We start from the raw sequence: 19,292 nt of genomic DNA on the forward strand, positions 1-19,292 counted from the left end.
CACTCGCGATATGGATCGCTAGAGGAGAAGAAGGGAGAAAAAAAGAATTATTAATTAACGAAGTAACCGGTCTAAAATCGCTTCAAAAATTTTTCTTACTCTAAAAAAAATCTACCGGGCGCCACTTGGATTACACGATTGATGGACAAGCGTAAGAACAATTTGTGCAAACGTACCATCGATTCGTAATTATAGGGCTACTTGACCTACCGATATATCTGATCGTTATCGATAATAATTATTTATAAAGTTATTTGGGTGCGACTGAATTCAGCAAAAATGCGAAAAGAAAAATTAGAGAAAAAATGAGCCCGTGGTTTTCTCTTGAAACTGTACAACTAGTAGATCGTGGAGACGAGTTACTACAGGTAGCGAATATACCGATATACGACGACATCGTTTCATTGACGAACGTTGTGCATACTCATCAAGCGCGATACTCGCAATTAGAGTCACTTTATTAAATTGTTTCGTCGTTGGATTATTTGGGCGCCAGTTTTTTATTTTCCATTTATTTCGTGCATTTTTTATTCGGTATTATACGATCGAATCGGAGTTTTGTTATCCAGCCGATCTAGCTAGTTCGATGTATCGGTTTTATAATGAAGTGCAGATTGATTTACTCGCACCTACTATATACATAAGCGAAAAACCGCATAGCGATTATCAATAGCGTGGCACAAAGAGGCTTTAATAGTTACATACCTTATACTTGTGTGTACGTACAATACCGCGACCGCAAAAGCCTGGTGTTTTTAGGATCAAGGATCAAGGACTGTATATAGATCACTGACAGCGATACGGGCCGCCACTTTTAAAAATCGACCCCGACGGAACAGGATAACTTTTTCACAACGCGAACGGGCCTCGCGGTGTATAATATACAACATTTTTTTTTTTTTTTTTTTTTTCTTATTTTACGTCATTTTTTTTCACTTTGTTAATTCTCTCCTTCTTCTCTCCATTTTGTTCTTTTGAAACCTTTTTTTTTTTTTTTGTTGTTTATGGTGTCAACAGTTTCTTCGAGTGTATAATTGGTCCATATTTTTTTTGTAATTCAAGTTGCGCATGCAGGAGCGAATAAATTTTCTTCATTTGTACAGAAATTTACATAATTGCAATTAATTATTTTATTTTAAGATTTTTTTTGCTTCAAAGTTTTCTTATTTCTCGAACGCGCCGGACACGCGACCGCGGCTACTGTAACATTTGAGAACATGTTTCCCGGTTATTTATTATTTTAATAATTATATCTTACCCGTTTTCCTTATTCTGGTGATCGGCTTGTTAATCATGCGAAAGACGGCGCACGTGCTTCGTGCATTCCAGGCTGGCAATATATGTTACATAGGTATTCATTCTATACCGACTTACATAGTTATGTAGAATATGTTTTCACATTTACACCGTTTGCATATAATATATCCACTCTCGTTATTTCTCGGACTCTTCGATTTCACGTACAATCAACGTCGGTATAATTTGTTTGAAAATCCATACGGGGAGTCGTTGCGATAGCGAATTATTCCGCATTCGTTCTCAAAATATTATAGCGAGAATCGCTGGTGCAGTAGAAAGTGAATAGGAGCAGCAACACATTATCGTATTATAAGTATACCTACGTGTTACGCCGTGTCCCGGGTATTTAACCTATATTTGTGAGTCATAAAGTAAAAGTCTATCCTAGAAGTAGAAGTAATTCTTACATTCGTAGAACTATGGAAGCCCGAGTATACGGGATAGGTATGGATAAGTTTTTGAAACATATTTACCGTCCTCATGTGGATACCGAGGTGAAATTTGGAAATCGATTAAAACCACTGTTAGATTTCGAACAGGAAGCTGACAAGGAGCGACGTGCGCCTCGCCCGACATTGAAGGATCAAAACTGGAAGCGATAAAAATACCCCCCAAAAAATTTATCGACGTATTGATTTCGCGGCTGTCATCGTTTTGTATTTTATAGAGCCCGGCTACGCGCTGTACAAAACTTTATCTAAGATTCGAGATCTATTTCGAATCAACCGCTAATTATTATGGGTGATTGGCCACTCGTTAATAAATATTACAAGACGTGTGCACGGGTAATATATGTATACCTATGTGTCGTACAAAAACGTGTTGGCAAATATGATATCGCTAACGGAAAACATGGCAATAAGCAATACAGATATAAAAATTAATACGCGCACCTACGTTATTTGGGGGACTAGTAGTACGGTGGCCTTTGAACGACAACTATTTTACGCGTCACATCCGATACCTAAATCACTCTCACTCGCGGTTTCCTTGAGATATTATTTCATGCTCCTGTACGCGGGAGAAAAAAAATTTCGTTCTCAAATATTACGGACAATGGAATGAGTCAGTTTTCAGATTCTCTACGATCGCGCAACCCTTTTCCCTTTCCACGGAAGTGCCGGGAAACGCAGATGAAAAAATTAACGCGTCCCGCGGTTCGACGCTATATTGAGGAGATTCGGATACCGAACCTTTTCGCCCGCGAAGAGCGTCGATCCTCGTAAATTTTCTTGGTACGTAATGGAAGCTCGCAGAAATGCTATAGCGAACGTGAACACGTTCCGTTTTACCTCGCGTACATTAATGTCACAAGTCCGACCTCGCGCGGGCGCGCCATTCGCATGTACACAGTGACTTAGAATCTTCATTCCTTTCTAAATAACCAGAGATTTTATCGAAATAAAGGCTTAAAATATGAGTCAACAGACCGCACCGCACCTCGGGTTTATACCCACCTGTTTCGCAATATTCAAGGGTCAACAAAGGCGAGGAGTTATTCGAGATCGGTTCGAATCGCTCGGAAGTCGAGGGCGGAAGTTCGAAAATATCACATACGGAAGCGAACGAACATCGTCCGTATCCAGATGCGGAACACGATAGGGAGTCGAGGTGTAGGAGATACGGCCTGAGCGCGGGAAACTACATGGGTGAAGTAACGATTATCCGCCGATCGGCTATTAGTCGGGATTTTGTATCTGACGGTGGCGATCGGCAATTGCTCTGGGCTTTGACAGTTTCCCCTTTATTCCCCCTACTCCCGTACTACTACGTGCCGCGTACAACCGAACCGATATTGTAACGTATTGGTAGCGACCGCGTTTCGTTTGCTACAGTCGGAGAACGTCACAAACCTCTCGATATACGGGAGTTGCTGCTGCTGCTGCTGCTGCCGATATTCTCGATAGACCGAGCAGCACACTTCGTCGTGGCATATGGTTGTTGCCTCGATCGCGTTTACGAGGAGTCTGCGAAAGACGTCTTATCCCCGTTCCTACGTTTCGAGTCTCTCAGTTGATGTTCGTCCGTCGAACGTTGCGCGTCGGCCGTAGGTATCGCGATATTACCTGGTGATCACGTGTGGATATATTCCGATTATAATACCGTGCACAGTTGCATACCTGACAACTCGACGAGTTTCGTCGTCTGTCGTACGTCGGTTGAACGACTTTATTTCACAGCGGCGTTCACGACGAGCGAAGTCGCCTCCGCGTTTCGTCGATAAAAGATCGTTGATTTTTATTTCAAGAGAGAAAGAAACAAAAAAAAAAAAAATTTACAAATTGTGGTATAAAAATAGTATAACATCGGGTAACGAATATACATGTATACCGAAAGCAGAAATCGAAAGCTGAGTTTGTTGAAAAGTGAAAGTTTTGCAAATTAACGAATTCAGTTCCTGTGCGGCTGAGCTATACACCAAACTCTACCGCACGATTCTCCGCCTTGTACCTCGAACCCGAATCGCAACCCGCGCATCGGTTAATGTGGGCCACCTTAGAATGACAGCGTAAATCAATGGAGGAGAAAAAATCATCTTAAAACTCGCTGATCATAGATTCCTATCCGCCGAACACCGTACGTACCGTACACGTCATCCACGTTGCACCCCAAGGTACATCCTGATACTCTGCATTGTGCAGCAGCATCCTTCGTGTAATAGGATTTTCTCCGTCGACGTCAAAGGTAATTAACGAATGCACATATCATTTACCACGAGTCAAAGACGCGCGATATGTGCCATTCGAGGAAACCTTCGAACCGGTCTCGTGCCGTGCGTGTGGAATTTTTTACGCATATCGCCGGCCTAACGAACTTCACCCTCGCTCGAAAAATTCCAAACAAAAAGACTTCGGTCTCTTTTCAAATTTTTCTTTTAATTTCGATCGCTCCGGTAGCAGTTCTTCCATTTTCCACGCCGCCACTCGTCGTTATGACCCCCTGTATTTTCTCGTTCTTCTCAAAAGCCGAACCGAAAGACCCGCGAGCAATATTATTCGGGCGTCCTTGTGGGCCGCCTTTACTCGCACTTTGCCGCACTTTCTACGCAGACCCGTTGGGTTACCACCAACGAAAGTGAATGAGCGCGTCGCATCGAAGAGACACGCAAGTCGTGTTACGACCTAACCACCTATGTATGTATATATATTCGTACGGGCCTTTGATCGTTACAAACATCGACCTCATCCGCGAATAACGGAGAGACGAATCGGTATCGATTGCCAGAAGAAAAAACTCCGACTCTGTCGCGACCGTCGGACGGGTACGGGCCCTCGGTTTCAAATATTTCAAGTCGCAACGTTCGCCGTTCCAAATACCAAAATGAGAAAGAAAGTTGATCAACGATGTCAATAACAGATCACACCGCGCTGCAGTGACGTCTTTGCTCTTTTATTGCTTAATTTTTATATTTTTTTTCGTTTTTTTCATTTTCATTTTTCATTTTCATTCTACTCGGTAACATTTCCATTCAAAATAACGATAATGTATCGGCCGCAATCAAAGACCGAGTCTTCGTCGTTTTCAGGGTCATTCGAGTGAAACGAGGCGCGTTCGCGGGTGCTTTAACCGCAAAATCGAAAGAAAAAAAGGGGGAGGATAAGAAGAAGAAGAAGAAGCGCGAAGGGATCGTCGAAATCGTATAATCGACATCGAGGGGATTCCCGAGGTGGGAGGGACGTTCGATCAATCATGACGCGGCATGGATCGATAAAGATCGTCATGGACAGGCGCCGACGATTCGATTGACCCCCCGGAATATCGGATGATTCGCGGACTCTCGTCGTTAGCCATGAGAGGTAAAAGCGCGCCAACGAATAACGACACCGAATTGTGGAAGAAGAATTCTCATCGCGATCATCTGGTGTCAGCAGCAGAGGCGAAGTGAACGATTGTCGGGCACATGAATTGGATATACGAAGCTGCAACGTACAGGTACGTGACGCGACGATCAATTTGATTATGTAAAAATAAAAAGGTAAAGCAAAAAATCGAATCGAAGTAAAAATAACGCGATGCCACAGCTGACGGAACCTGGACGATTCGATATCGAAAAGTGTACGGTGTCTTAATTGAACCGAATACTCGCGGTGACGCCACACATATCGCATAAATGCCAATTACGCAATTGGTCTAACAGGAAACATTCTTGCTGCGCGTGAAAAAAAAAAAAAGAAGCGTACAAAAAAGAATATCGTTCGATTTTGATACAGGTAATACGAAAAGATACACCGATCTCATCGAGGACCGGCGGAAACGGAGAAAACGGAGGAAGCGGGGAAAGAGAAAAGAAGCGACGAGAGGAATCGACGTGAGAAATAAAAAAAATCGCGAAGGAAGAAAAAAAGAGAGAAAAAAAAACCTGTTCCCAGAGCGCACAGCGAGAAAAAGGTCACCGACCAGGTGTTTCGAGTCACGTATACACGTGAAATATCTAGTCCCAAACGGTAACCATGGCCTTGGTCAACTTTACGCTACCCTACCAGACCGCGACACCGTCGCCATTTTTGCTTCCCGGTGCGTCGGGACATTCGACGATAAATAATCTGCGATACAACGCGGTGCCACCCCTTCAACCGGCGCCGAACTACAACGATGACGGTCATTACCGGAACGAACCGTACATTCAACCCTCCTCTCAGTACCAGCAGCACGCGTCGAGGCTGACCACTCAGCAACGTCAAATCAACGCCTATTCACGCGTTACTCAGGACACCCGATACGCGAATTACAATCAAGATTTCAGACGGACGCAACCGAGACAACAATCGCAACAAATGAGGCCCCCTCCCCCATCGCCGCAACCACCCAACACCGTTTTACCGCAACCACCGCAACAACAACAACAGCAACAACAGCAACAGCAACAACAACAACCACACGCGCTTCACCAGGCTGAACAATCTCAGGCGCCACCTCCACCCGACAATTATCCGGGCAGGCCGAACGGGTGAGTCGAAAGATATTTTTCTTTTTCTTCCTCTCGGTTTTTGGTAGTGTTTAATATTCCCTGTTGCTGCAACGTGGACTCTTTGGTGAATTAGATTTACGTATGGTATACGCTTTGCTCGGTGAAAATGAAAAGTTTAATATCGCGCACGTTACGCGACGATGAATAATTCATGGAAAACAAATATTACGATATCGGTTATACACGTGTAATAAAGACGCGAGGATCTCTCAGGTACATGTAATACAACACGCGCACGCAACATCGACGATGTGCTTGCTTTATGGGACTCCGTCGAGTCGAAGATGTGGAAGATCTACGAGCGATTCATCGCCCTGCATAATTATATCTCACAACTAAATACACGGCGATACAACTTTCGGTGTCGTAAATGTTTATATTTCCTTCATTTTTTTATTTTTTTTTCTCATCTTATGAAAATCTAACCCGCGTTTACGAAAATTCGTCTGCGACCGACGACGCTGTCTCCAAAATCAGATGAGAAAAATCTTTCAGATACACCAGGGTGAACAGCGAAGCCTACAGCGGTACGGGTGCTGGGGCGAAAACTTCCGTTCACGCTGTGCTCGACTACGACGACGACTTCGAGGACTATTACGACGACGAGGAACAGGATCTACCCGGCAATACCCAGGTCACTCCGATACAGGGACCGATATTTTTGAAAAATGGCTCCGTCCCCGTCGTCCCTCTCTACTCGTACCCCCAGTTGAACAACGGAACCTTCGTTCAAATTCCGGTGAGTAACGCCGTAAAAGATATCCGTCTAGGTAGACAATCGAATGTAATGTAGGTCGAACGAAGAGGTGATCTCAAGTGGGTCGACGCGACGCTGCCCTTGAGACACTGAACTCTGACCCCCGAGGTTCGTACGACGACGTAAAATGAACGGGTCGGATGTTCGAGGGAATAAACGAAGGTGGAGAGTTCGGTACTTGGAATTGATTTCAACGGCCACGGGGCACCGGCCCGCGGTGAGAGCGGGGAAAGTAAAGTTCACCTATCGGGCATGTGCGATATTTATATCCATAGTATGTTAATATCATATTTGATATTTTATGTCTTCATACGGATACTCGGACTGGCGGGACTTGCCGCCCCGTCAATAAATCTCAAATGGGAATTGATAATTAATTCCGAATCGCGATCGTCCGTCGCAACCGATCGTCCCCCCTCGTTATTATTTTTGCCGAGCCGTAGCTTTCGCGGTCGCAGATCGACTGGAATCAGTTATATTTCGAGTGAGTGTACACCGCCTTGACTTTTCGGGCTGGAAATTAATTTGATTCCACACGTTTGGATCGGGCGACTTTCTTGGATGGCTCGTGACTTATGGACCGATTGGATTCTTTAGAGATTTTTTAAGTTCGTACGAGGATTTCACAAGATTTCAAACGGCGCTGCGCCACTTTTCGACCGCACGGCGATACCGAATCCCGTAGAAATTTCGACGGAATTCCGAAAAAATTATCGCGCGAAGCTCACCTGCGGCGCTCACGCTCCGACAAACCGAAGACCGGGGGCTTTCCTGCCCCTGTCAACCGGCGATCGTTGATCGTAATGAGAAAGTGAAATTGGGTAGGTTACAAAGTAAGGTACGCGAATCGGTAATAAACGATATTTAAAGATTCCTTTGTCCTCCGCGAGGCGTGAGTAGCGAATAACTTTGCTGATTGCGGAGTACGTCTTAAGATATATATATAAGGTGGGTAGAAATATACGCGAACGTGGTCGTGTGTAGTAGGTACGTGTCGCGTGTGCGACGTGATATCGTATGGGTGCAGTACACTTACGTCCCAACACGACGACGTACGAGAAAACACATAAATAAATACGCTTATATTCACCGTGACATATATCGTATTCCTAAGTGCGCATTTAATGGGCATAATGCCTCGGAGGTATACGTGAAACAAACGAAGGTTGTTCCAGGAGTGTGTTTAACGTTCCAAAGTTTGAACGGTAGCCAGTAGTTAGCCGCGTGTCGAGCCACTTGGATTTTCTGCAACGAGAAACGCGTGTATTTTCGCTGTGGCTTCACCGCGAAAACGCCGCCGTGTACGCGCGTTACACCCGTGTCTCTACCGCCCTGCCCAACGCGACCCACCGAAGAGTATAATTGAAAAAATGTCGAATAAAAAAGTCTTCGCTGCTCGCTGGTATGGATATTTGTCGGCGAGAACTGGCGCGTTTGACCTTCTTCGTCGTTAAAGAAAATACATAGATGTTTTCATCGATGTCCTCCGAAACCGATCGCGCTGCCGATGCACCGATGCACCGATGCACCGCAGCAATACGCGCGAACGAGGGAAGAATCTCCTTTCACTCGGCGTTCAACCTGATGCACGGTCATGGGCGTCCTTTTAGCAAACGTGTAGGAAAAAAAAATACGGTTATAATTATAGACGGTGTGTATGCGATACGATGCAGAATTTTGTATATTCACTTGGGGAAGTTGAATACGTGCAACGCGAATGATAAATATATGAAAAAGGTTACGACGACAACCTACGTTACGCGTTATGCCTGTACCTACGTACCCGTACGCACGCGTTCCTGTATAATTCAAAACTCGTACAAATAAATTCGGACGAATTTAAACGATTACTCATTTGACACGCTCGGCGGTTGATTGCGAAACGCGATTCTGAACGTCAGATTTTCTACCTTGATAAACAGCCGGCTATTACACGGCTTGTAAATCTGCGGATCGAGTCCTCGAGTACCTGCTACATTTTTGTCGCATCCGAAATTTCGATTCGTGATCCCGAGGACTCGAGATTGCCCTCGGCTAAATTCTGACCGACACGTTCGCCGAACGTAAGGGTGGACGGAAATCGAGTGCAGACGGAGCTGAAGAAATAAAGACAAAAAAAAATCGAAAACCGTGACCCGCGAGTCGTAAACGTATACGTGAAGATCGAGCAGGGTATTCTCAAAACGCGTAATAACCTTCTCCGCGAAGATTATATTTATTCTCACTGTCGCTCGTTCGTTTTGCGTGCACCGCGGAATATTCGCACCGCCGTACCGGAGCATGAAATTGATCATAAATGCCATCCAGTAAATATTTAAGTATCCATTTCGACGGTTTCGTAGCTACACATCGTCCCGACCAGGATATCGTTAGTGAATCGCGATACCCGGACATGAAAGGTTCGAAAATTTGCCAATTTTTCGGTCGAAAAATCGCTCGATCGACGTAATAACGATCTGCGGACGAACGACGACGAAAATATTCACGTGCGCGACGGTTGACGTGACGACGATTGCGGAACGGGACAAAAAGTGTAAAAATTTGACATCGGTACTCACATTACCCGGACTCCTTTCACCGGCTGCAGCACTGCAGATTCCATCGCAATATCAACCGAAGACATTACTTAAAAAAGAAGAAGGGAAAAGGCAAAAAAAGACCGAAAGTGTTTCGAGTCGATTTCCAGAAACTGGTCGAGTACGTAGTACCCAGCGAAGGGTTATACGGTTGCGTCCGATATACGTATCGATAAATTATTATGAGTGACGATCGTTGCGGAATCACGTGAGTATCCCGAGGCCATTAAAAATTCGTAATTAGCGAGCATTCTCGATTCCTTTCCGAGGTCTCGCCCAACTTTTTGGATTCCCTTTGCCTCCGCGACCCACCCTGTGGTTTGTTTGACGTAAAACCTGACGTAAAAAAAAAAAGCGAACAAAAATGTGTACGGAGAAAAAAAAAAAAAAAAAAAATCAGGTCATCGCGCGTTACACGCGTCTTACCCGCGGCGCGATCGACCGTCGCGCGTCGGGAAAGTGCCGTCGAAATTGGTCATTCAAAACGTACACCTCGAACACTTCATCGCTACGATCGGCCGCAACATTTTACGTGCGTTATTCGAGTGATGGTAGTTTTTAGCTTTTTTCTCTTCTATTTTCGTGGCTTAATCTAATATTGAATATTCGACTCGCTTCGTTCGAACTCTTCGTATATATAATTCTTCATAACGGATATCGTATAGGCGACGGATGATAATTTACCGCCGCAAGAAAGCATTACGACCGCTGCGGGATTTCCGCTGCCCGATCAGAGCGTACGCGTGTACCCGTGCAGCGATAATATACGATGACGGAGAAAAACTTTCATCTAATGAATTTTTGTAACAGAATTTTGTCGTCACCGTCGTATGGGTAGCGTAGAATTTTACGCGTAACGCGGTACTACATACCGGTGCAGACGTCATCGCTAATTCGAGTACCACGCATAACATGATCGTACGTCGAATCATGACGCTAATATTTTTAAAATATATATATAACAAAAAGGAATTATAGCCTCGGGGGAGCGACGGCGTCGTTATACCGGCTATACGTTATACGAAAAAGATAATTGTACGTCACGCTTGCGATTTCGTATGAATGAATTGATGAGCCGTTGAAAGAAATGCCGTGATCGGGGCCCCGGCAATTGGCTCTGATTTTTAACGATCTAATTTCTAGGGAGGGTGAAAAAATTCGCGACGACTCTGCGAACTCCCGTATGATTTGACGGTACTGAAAACTTGTGTGTGTTTCGTACTTACCGATGATTAGAGATTCTGATCGCGATTTGGAGTAAATTCGGAATTTTTCTTGTCTGACAAGTTCTTAATGTGCCACTTGGAATACGATTATCCACTCCGTATAGCTTACGTTGGATATTCGAATTGAAAATTCTAGTCAACGATCACGAGTGCGCGCGTTTGATATCTCTGCGATTGGTGTATAACGTCCCGTAAAATTGTGAAAGATTTATATTATTCCTCGTACACCTATTTGTTATTCCTAATCGTCGACGTGAATCAGAACGCGTGATGTGACTGCGAGATAGATAGACAGATCGGATAGTTTTCGTCAATTTTCAACAAAGTATCGAATTATTTACATAGCACTGTAAATCAGCGAGATAAAAAGAAAGAAAAAAAACGCGTGATTTTCACCCTCGCCTTTGCGATATGTTTGCGATAACGTGATATTGGTTGAAAACTGTCCTTGACGTTGTATTTGTCTATATCTCATTAATATTCGCGGAAGTTGTATTTGCCAGGAGAGAACCAGATCTCGACACTTCGGGTGTGCCCGGACGACCGACGCCCACATGCCCCATAAATGGCATGTGATTTTCAATTAATCATCGAATGATAACAGGAACATTTGATTCGCCACACCCCAAAATAATACCTTCGGGCAACGATGGAATCAGCAGCTTCGAATCAACTGCAGAAAAATTGGTCGATCTACTTTTTTTTTTAGTTTCGTGCGTATACGTTGGATTTATCCTTATAAGTCGCCTGAGGATTCAGATATTCCTTGGTCAGCGCGTCGACCGGAAATGCGATTTTTAAGTGCGAATTACGGAGCGACGATCCCTTCGCCTACGCAAGTTTCGAACGTGGGCGTAAAAACCGAACACCCGGTAGGTTGTCCGAGAGAACTCGCGATCGACTGTACACGTACGTACGTACGTACGTGGCGTCGATTGATTGAAAGTACGCGATACTCCAACGAGTACGTAGATGACAATGAATCATTCTAATAATTCTGCTTGGGAAACCACGTTCAGGACACATAGCATTTTTTTCCTAGAAGAGAGATACCGATATCGATAGCTGCGCCTTGGTAAGTCTTGATCGTGATCGGATTTACCCACAATTGTTATTATTAAGTCCGGAAATATTGAGAAAATAATAAACGAACGAGAGCTTGATTTGTACCGTACTCATTAACGGGTGTATGAAAAATCTACACCGCTACGAAATTCGTTTGGTAAATGAGATTCCAAAACGAATGGGGTATCCAGTTGAAATTTAGTTCAGAGAGAATTTCGTCCAGATACAATTTACGTTTTCGTTGTTCCGCGTATCGAGCTTCGAATGGCCACGCGCGGTGTTCGCAGTAACAGTTTCTAACCGAATACCCCTAATGGGATTGAAATACCTAAATAATTAATGGATGGAAATAGCTCAACGAGCTCGGTAAACAGTAAAATTTTGAATAGCATCGGAGCGGTGTGTGTTCGTGAACGTCATTCACTCCATTCGTGTACGATTACACGTACGCGCACCTGGAACGTGATAATCGAACGTTCGTCACAGCTGTCGTGTCAACGATGTTCCATGCAACCGATGTTTCACGTAACGATACGCGTCAACCAATTTGAAGATCAACTCGTGAATGAAAAAATTCGCCTGGATCAATGGGGCTATATCCAGCCGTAAATTGGACTGCGGCGAAATTCCGTTGATGAATTAACAAATTTGATCGCGTGGCGATCGTAGCTCGGAATTCACGGTGCAGATCGGTGGATCGGTTACAGTTATGAAAAAGTGGAATGCGGATACCGAAATTTCTCCCTTAGGATCTATTTAGAATGTTGAATATTACGAAATTCCGTGATATTAACATATCGTAGATAATCTGAAATTATGCGAATTGATAATACGTCGATATTCAGCGCGTGACAAGTGAAACGATTCGAATAGACACGCGTGTAACTTTAACGAGCAATTTACGTGCTCGCCTTCGAGCAAGATAAATTCTCGATGGACTCGGGGTCAATAAACTTTTACACATCGCCGATGTGGATACAACTCTCATGATTCTAATCGATTCGTTATTCCCACCTATCTCTCCCTTTGACTATTAGTATAACCGCCTGCATCACCGTTGCAGCATAAGTGAGCATTGAACAAATATTTATCACATTGGTATTTTATGTGTCGACAATGTTCACTCGTTGGTTGTAAGATCAATTTTCCACTCTAACATTTGTCCCGCAACGGATCGAAGTCGTTTGTTCGACAAAAATGTTGATCAACTGTGAAAATGTTTATACTTATTTTTATTCCTTTCCCCCAGATTCTGTGGACGGCTCTGTCCGTGGCCTTGGGAGTCGAACTACGGGGTGACTTGGTGCGAGGATCACCTTGCATCAAAAGATATCATCAGCTGTTTTGTCCGACAGCCGGAAACACGTATCCCATGTAAGAATTCGGCGACTCGAATTGCGCTACAATATTAATGACAATTATTAATTTCACGTCTATGAGATCTTGCAACGTTACACACACACATCGATCGATTCGCGCTGTTACCCGTGGAATACCGACCGGGCTTATCCGACCACGAATAATCATTAATTTCTTTCGACTTTGTCTCTCGGTAACGACTTCGTCGTTACAATCAAACCGGTCAACCGTTGTCTATAAGCCCGGAAAAACAACCGGTCGCGGACGGTGCGGTTGATTTTTTTTACTTCATTTTAAACAATCGTAGTTTTTATCCACCCCCCGCGCGTGGTCCTGGGACAATATAACAAGATCGATAGAGACAAAAAATTGAATAAACAAACTAAAATAAAAGAGACGGAGACACACGTATAATGGCGTAGAATGTCAGGTGATAACAATCATGGTGACGATGTTCGATTCTCGAAAACCTTGCGCTTGTGTACAGAATCCTGTAATGATTCATTGATCGGTTAGTTTCTAAAGTAGAAATACCAGTCGTAGTATTCGTCAATCGGAATGTCTTGTGTAACAGAAATAAGGTGCAACATACACCCATTATACGTGTCAATTAAAATTCAACCGCGACATTCCTCAACTGATAACCAAATCCTGCTTTACGATATTATTTTTTAATTTCTTCGCTCGCGTTATAATACAGCCATGGCCTGAAATCATTCTGTGATTCACAGCGATCGAATAGAAAGATTTATTGACGAGAATAAAGCACTGATGAAACGAATGTACGGAGACTTCGAGATGAGTACGGAGTACGGACCGCCAACGAGAGAACCGGCTGGACATCGGCGGAAACGAGCTTCCGCGAGACACGATCTTCCAGACGGGGGACCGAGACCGGAAGAAGACGTCGATGGCAAAGCCGACGGCGGTTCATATTTTGCCAAAATGAGAAACTCCCGGCAATCGTTCGGGAGCAATCAAAACAACGAGAGCGGAAGGTACGTGTTTCCACGCCTCTATTTCTCGCGCCGTTACGCGATTCTCCATGGAATTGACCTGGTTTTTTTTTCGCCCCGGTTTTTCCGCAGGATCGACGCCTGCGAGTCGAAGATAGAGATCGTAATGCCGTATTGGGCGAGTAACAGCGCTGGTAAAATCAGAGCGATCGTCAACACTCAACATTTCGAACAAGCCATTCATCAAGAAGTCTGCTCGTGAGTGGAATGATCTTTGATAGAAAAAAAAAAAAAAACCTAATCGTGAAGTAATCGACCGATAAAAATGATCGCTCTCGTTTTTCGATCGAATTTTTTACAGAAAAACTAGAACGAAGAGGTGCACAGGTGATTGCGGTTGCGAACAGAAGTATAAATGGCACAGACTTCTCGCTTACGATCCAGACAATGATTGCAAAGGTATATTCATGGACTGGTTCCTTTTTCCTTCGTGTTGCGTGTGCAGGTGCGACCCACTTCCAAAATTCCCACCGACAAACTCCCGGAATTAGAGTGCAGCCAATTGTAGGTATGATAATTGCAATATTGTAAGCGAACGACGCGTTGCAGATTATTACGCAGCTTATTATTTTACGTGTAACAGTGCCTTGTCAAAACCTGGCGAATTTCGTCGGGTGAATGTCAGCCGTCTATATTATAACGCGCCGACGAAAGCTCGATATGATCGACGGGTAAGTAAGTAAGTTATGATCTATAGGTACGAATAAAAAGTAATTTGATTGTATTCCTAATAGAATAAAAATTTCGAGGTAAGCGACGACCTCTGTCTTAGTTTTCCTTCTGTCAATTTATTTATCAATCGTTAGTATTGAAATAGTTCCATATTTATGATTAATAATCGATAAATATATTTACGTTACTTTCGAGCGAAAAATGTTGTATAGTTTTTAAATATGGAACAGACTAGATAGCCAAATGAAATTGAACACATTGCGAACGATGTAATAGTAATGTATACGATATACGTATTATCTTTAAATTTTATAATAAGCCATACTTCTTTCTTTTTGTCACATAAATCTGCCTTATATAAGTTATTTCTAATACCATTGTCATTGTAAAATTTGAATTAAAAATCATACTCTTAAGTTACTACCCTTAAGCCTTCATTGTTGTTAAGCATGAATTTACCTTTCGCGAAATCTCACGTCGAATAATTGTTAACATTTATTATACTTTTCTAGAGTCGAATAAAATGTTGAGAACATGACAATTTTCATTCTAATTTCTAACGATCTTTTTAGTGCGTCAATTTCGTATAGCATACAAGTGTACGGTGCACGTGTACTCCATCGTTACACTTCTGCATTTGAACCTGCGCCAAAACGATCATTCTTTCGGCGCAAAAACAGGTGAGTTTGTATCTACCTGAATGCTTGAGGCAACAAGCCAAGTCTCCAGCAGAGCGACTGCGATAACTTTAAAAGTCTGTAAATTTGGAAATTCAAAAAAGTCCGTCAAGTAGAATCAGGCTTGAGCCGCGCTTGTTTCCTGCAACACAAAACCGACGCTAATGAAAAAAATTCAACCTCTCTGTATCGATGGTACTTCAGAGGTCGCGACATGAAATGTTGTTTGTAAAGTGAGAATATTGGTGAAGTTGAGGTCGACGTCCGCTGTCAGTTGACGAGTTCGCGTTTTCAAGACACCGTCGATTATGATCGGCATCTCATAAAAGAATATTTCAACTTGAATCGATCGCTAATATCATCAAATTCAATTTACGGCATCACGTGCTTACAGGTAGTAATAACGGTCGAATTCATTTAAATTACCTTAAGTTTACCGGCTAATTTTTCATCTCAGCTATATCGAGATTAATCATGAAACGGAGTGTGCCGCCTGTCTTGGGTAAAGAAAAAATGCTGTCAGCGAGACATTTTGCGGAGAGGAATTCCCGAGGAAATTCCTGTGAGAAAGGTTTCTCATTAGAATCAACAGAGGTGGGTCTCGAATTCGATTTTACCAGAGGAAGGACGTTGAACGAGTCGCGAAATGATGAAAGTAATGGACACACCGACGGATCCTCTGATTCCACGAGAACTTCATCATCCAGTACTCGAGACGAGTAAGGCGATGTTAATTAGATATATTACCACGATTTTTTTTATTAAATTTACGAGCTCAGACCCGCGGTAGTGTGACTTCGATATAAAAATCTTATCGCATTTCATTTTATTTACAAAAATCAGAGAGAATTTACTGATCGAAAATCAACGAAAAAAAGAATTGAAGAACACCTGCATGCAGGGGCAGTGATACAGCTGCACTTGCACCGACTTCGCACTATTAAGCAAAAAATTAATCATCTGTTTGATTGGGTTTAATATGCTTTTCTTACGTATTTTGACCTCAGGAATCCGAATCTGGAAAAAAAATTAATCTATCTCTAAAATTGACCGAGTTATCGCCAATTTTCGGCTTTTTGGGGTCAAAAATAAAAAATTGATTTTTTAATCTATATTAATGTAATTTGAGCCCAGGAATCCGAATCTGGAAGAAAAATTGATCTGTCTGCAAAAAAGATCGAGATATCCTCATTTTTTCGCGATTTTTGGCATAAATTTGAGGATATCTCGAAGGGAAAAAATCGTAGCTCAATTTGGACAACGGATTCGTGTTCCTGAGGTCAAAATACATAAGAAAAGTGCCATACGATCAATTTTAAAAAATAAAAATTTTTGGCCAAAATTTGAGATTTTTCCAAGGGGTACCCCTTACGATTTTTTCAAATTTTGACCAAAATTTTTTATTTTTTAAAATTGATCGTATGGCACTTTTCTTATGTATTTTGACCTCAGAAACACGAATCCGTTGTCCAAATTGAGCTACGATTTTTTCCCTTCGAGATATCCTCCAATTTATGCCAAAAATCGTGAAAAAATGGGGATAACTCGGTCATTTTCGCAGATAGATCAATTTTTCTTCCAGATTCGGATTCCTGAGCTCAAATTACATTGAGATAGACTGAAAAATCAATTTTTTATTTTTGACCCCAAAAAGCTGAAAATTGGCGATAACTCGGTCAATCTTAGAGATAGATCATTTTTTCTTTCAGATTCGGATTCCTGAGGTCAAAATACGTCAGAAAAGTGTAATACAATCAATTTCTAAACTACTTTACTTTTGGTCTAAAATCGATTTTTTTTTTGGCTTCTCAAGGGTAATCTCACGTATTAACAACTCAGGAATCCATATCTGAAAGCCAAAATCAACTACTCGTGCAATCGATCGAGTAATCATTAGGTGGAAATAATTTTTTACTTGATATTTTGAGGAAGCCCACTCGTTTTTTGAATAAATAATTAATCAAGTGGGGTACTTCCAGCAATAAAATTTTTTTCTTGGTCGAAAATCATAGGAAACATCTAAAAATTGTCGATTGTGATTGTTTTTTACTCAACTTCAATTTCAAGTCAAAAAAAGAGCATGTCATTTTCGATTTTATACTCCGGACAATGATTTACAAATTGCGAAACGAAGAAACTTGAAAAACAAACTGTCAAAAATTAAATCTTCAAAAACTTGAAACTTGGAAATATATGATTGAAAAATATTGATTTATTGAAAAATGGTACGATAATATTTATGATTACGATTATGCGCTATGAATGAGTATAATTTACGTATATGCTTTCTGGGTTTTTTGTCAGCAGACGACCACGTCAATCATCTGTCAGAGCAGAACATCTGCGCGACAAAAATTGAATCTGTCAAAATAACGAAGTTCCCTTGTTAACTTCGTACTGTAACAGATCGCTTTTCGTCATCGCGGCGAACTTGATGTTGTAATATTGTCATATAATCTGAATGTTAAAAATCTCCTCCCTTGCATCAGTTTTTGGTACAAGATTTTTTCATTTATATAGAGGGACAGTAAAGGGACTCTGTTGGATTAATTTTAGGAATAACAACCTAGAAAACTGGAACAGAGTCGGGAATAACTCGAAGACGGAAGATAATCACCCCGAAAATTTAAGACCGGACTTTGCGTTACCCGACATTGCAAAATTGAGAATAAATTCCGACTTTGGAGTGGAGACTTTGGAATTAGGCAGACTGACTTTGGACAGCGATTGCGAGTCAGTTGGTACTTTGCAAAAAGTTTCTGCAGAAAAGTCGCCGAAGGATAACGAGCAATTGATAGGAGTCGTAATTTCGGTAGCAAGAGTAACGGGATTGATAGTAGTAAAGCCACCGATTCCCTACGACGTTTTGCTGTACATTGGGTCACCAGTTTTTGTACGAAAATTCTACGCTGCGGGTCTTGTTCCTGCAGAACTGGTCGAGATCGGATGGGTAACGGACATATTTGGTCCTGCGTGCGAACCATATTATTGCATAAAGTCGGCGGATAACTGCATCGAATTGACGAGCGAAGGAACTCAGCTCTACTATTCTTTGAATCATCCGCTCACGGGATTCGTGCGTCTCAAGCGTGAGGAAAATAAGCGGTACACTGTTCTGTACTCACCTGGATCAAATTCGCCCGAGGATCTGCAAAATGGTACGCAAATCATATCGATTTTTGAAAATGTATCATGGGAAAGGATGTCATGTGACTTTGGCGCACAACGTATACGTTATAATTTCAATTTCAGGCCGTCCGATCGACCGTGATTGGAACGCAGATGACGCTGGGCGACATTCTCGATATCGTAGATATCGGCGTCGTGGTAATGGGAAACGAGGAGCTTTGGATTATAGAAATAGATACCGATACGGTATGCAAGCGCAACCAAAGCACACGTACTTTGATTTCTAGGGGAATGATGTGCAGAATTTTCTGCAAGGGATATTTTGCGGAGGCTTCAAATCACTGAAGATAAGTTACTACGTTTTTAATATATGAGGTATTTTATAATAGTCAAATGCATTCTATGATTTCATTCAGTGCTACAGGTAGCACGTATTAAGTTTTATTCATATTCTTTTTATTTTTGGCATTATGAGACTTTTTTTTTTATTGCTCCACTGATTTTTAACTGTCCTTTCGAACATTCAGTGAAATCATCAGTCGAAATT

General features: G+C 42.3%; 2 protein-coding genes across 6 annotated transcripts; both read left to right on the forward strand.

Moving 5' to 3' along the window:
* The first annotated feature begins 3,136 nt into the window (after window positions 1–3,136).
* On the forward strand, window positions 3,137–15,477 carry LOC105692734 (protein spaetzle 3). Of its 4 annotated transcripts, none has more exons than XM_048654748.1 (8): window positions 3,137–3,984; window positions 4,826–5,232; window positions 5,511–6,247; window positions 6,764–7,007; window positions 13,142–13,266; window positions 13,983–14,465; window positions 14,569–14,775; window positions 14,851–15,477. In XM_048654748.1, exons 3-7 carry the CDS (start codon window positions 5,751–5,753, stop codon window positions 14,756–14,758), a joined length of 1,539 nt encoding a protein of 512 aa, XP_048510705.1. In that variant the 5' UTR covers window positions 3,137–3,984; window positions 4,826–5,232; window positions 5,511–5,750; the 3' UTR covers window positions 14,759–14,775; window positions 14,851–15,477. The 4 variants fall into 4 exon arrangements, with proteins under 4 accessions (XP_048510705.1, XP_048510706.1, XP_048510704.1 ...); XM_048654749.1 differs by having other exon boundaries at window positions 14,569–14,771; XM_012412141.4 differs by having other exon boundaries at window positions 3,145–3,984; window positions 13,983–14,249; window positions 14,340–14,465; window positions 14,569–15,477.
* Window positions 15,478–15,878: 401 nt separating this feature from the next.
* Window positions 15,879–19,050, forward strand: LOC105692735. 2 transcript variants are annotated; one of them, XM_048654750.1, is made up of 4 exons: window positions 15,879–16,010; window positions 16,074–16,335; window positions 18,173–18,774; window positions 18,869–19,050. In XM_048654750.1, exons 2-4 carry the CDS (start codon window positions 16,091–16,093, stop codon window positions 19,030–19,032), a joined length of 1,011 nt encoding a protein of 336 aa, XP_048510707.1. In that variant the 5' UTR covers window positions 15,879–16,010; window positions 16,074–16,090; the 3' UTR covers window positions 19,033–19,050. The 2 variants fall into 2 exon arrangements, with proteins under 2 accessions (XP_048510707.1, XP_012267568.2); XM_012412145.4 differs by having other exon boundaries at window positions 15,890–16,335.
* Window positions 19,051–19,292: the final 242 nt, after the last annotated feature.

Source organism: Athalia rosae, chromosome 4, assembly GCF_917208135.1.
Source record: "Athalia rosae chromosome 4, iyAthRosa1.1, whole genome shotgun sequence".
Taxonomy (NCBI): domain Eukaryota; kingdom Metazoa; phylum Arthropoda; class Insecta; order Hymenoptera; family Athaliidae; genus Athalia; species Athalia rosae.

Coding starts and splice junctions, on each gene's coding strand:
- LOC105692734 (XM_048654748.1), top strand. CDS start 5,751: ATGGCCTTGGTCAACTTTACGCTACCCTACCAGACCGCGACACCGTCG. Junction 13,267..13,982: donor GCCGGAAACACGTATCCCAT/GTAAGAATTCGG, acceptor TGTGATTCACAG/CGATCGAATAGAAAGATTTA. Junction 14,466..14,568: donor ATTCATCAAGAAGTCTGCTC/GTGAGTGGAATG, acceptor AATTTTTTACAG/AAAAACTAGAACGAAGAGGT.
- LOC105692735 (XM_048654750.1), top strand. CDS start 16,091: ATGAAACGGAGTGTGCCGCCTGTCTTGGGTAAAGAAAAAATGCTGTCA. Junction 16,336..18,172: donor TCATCCAGTACTCGAGACGA/GTAAGGCGATGT, acceptor GATTAATTTTAG/GAATAACAACCTAGAAAACT. Junction 18,775..18,868: donor GCCCGAGGATCTGCAAAATG/GTACGCAAATCA, acceptor TTTCAATTTCAG/GCCGTCCGATCGACCGTGAT.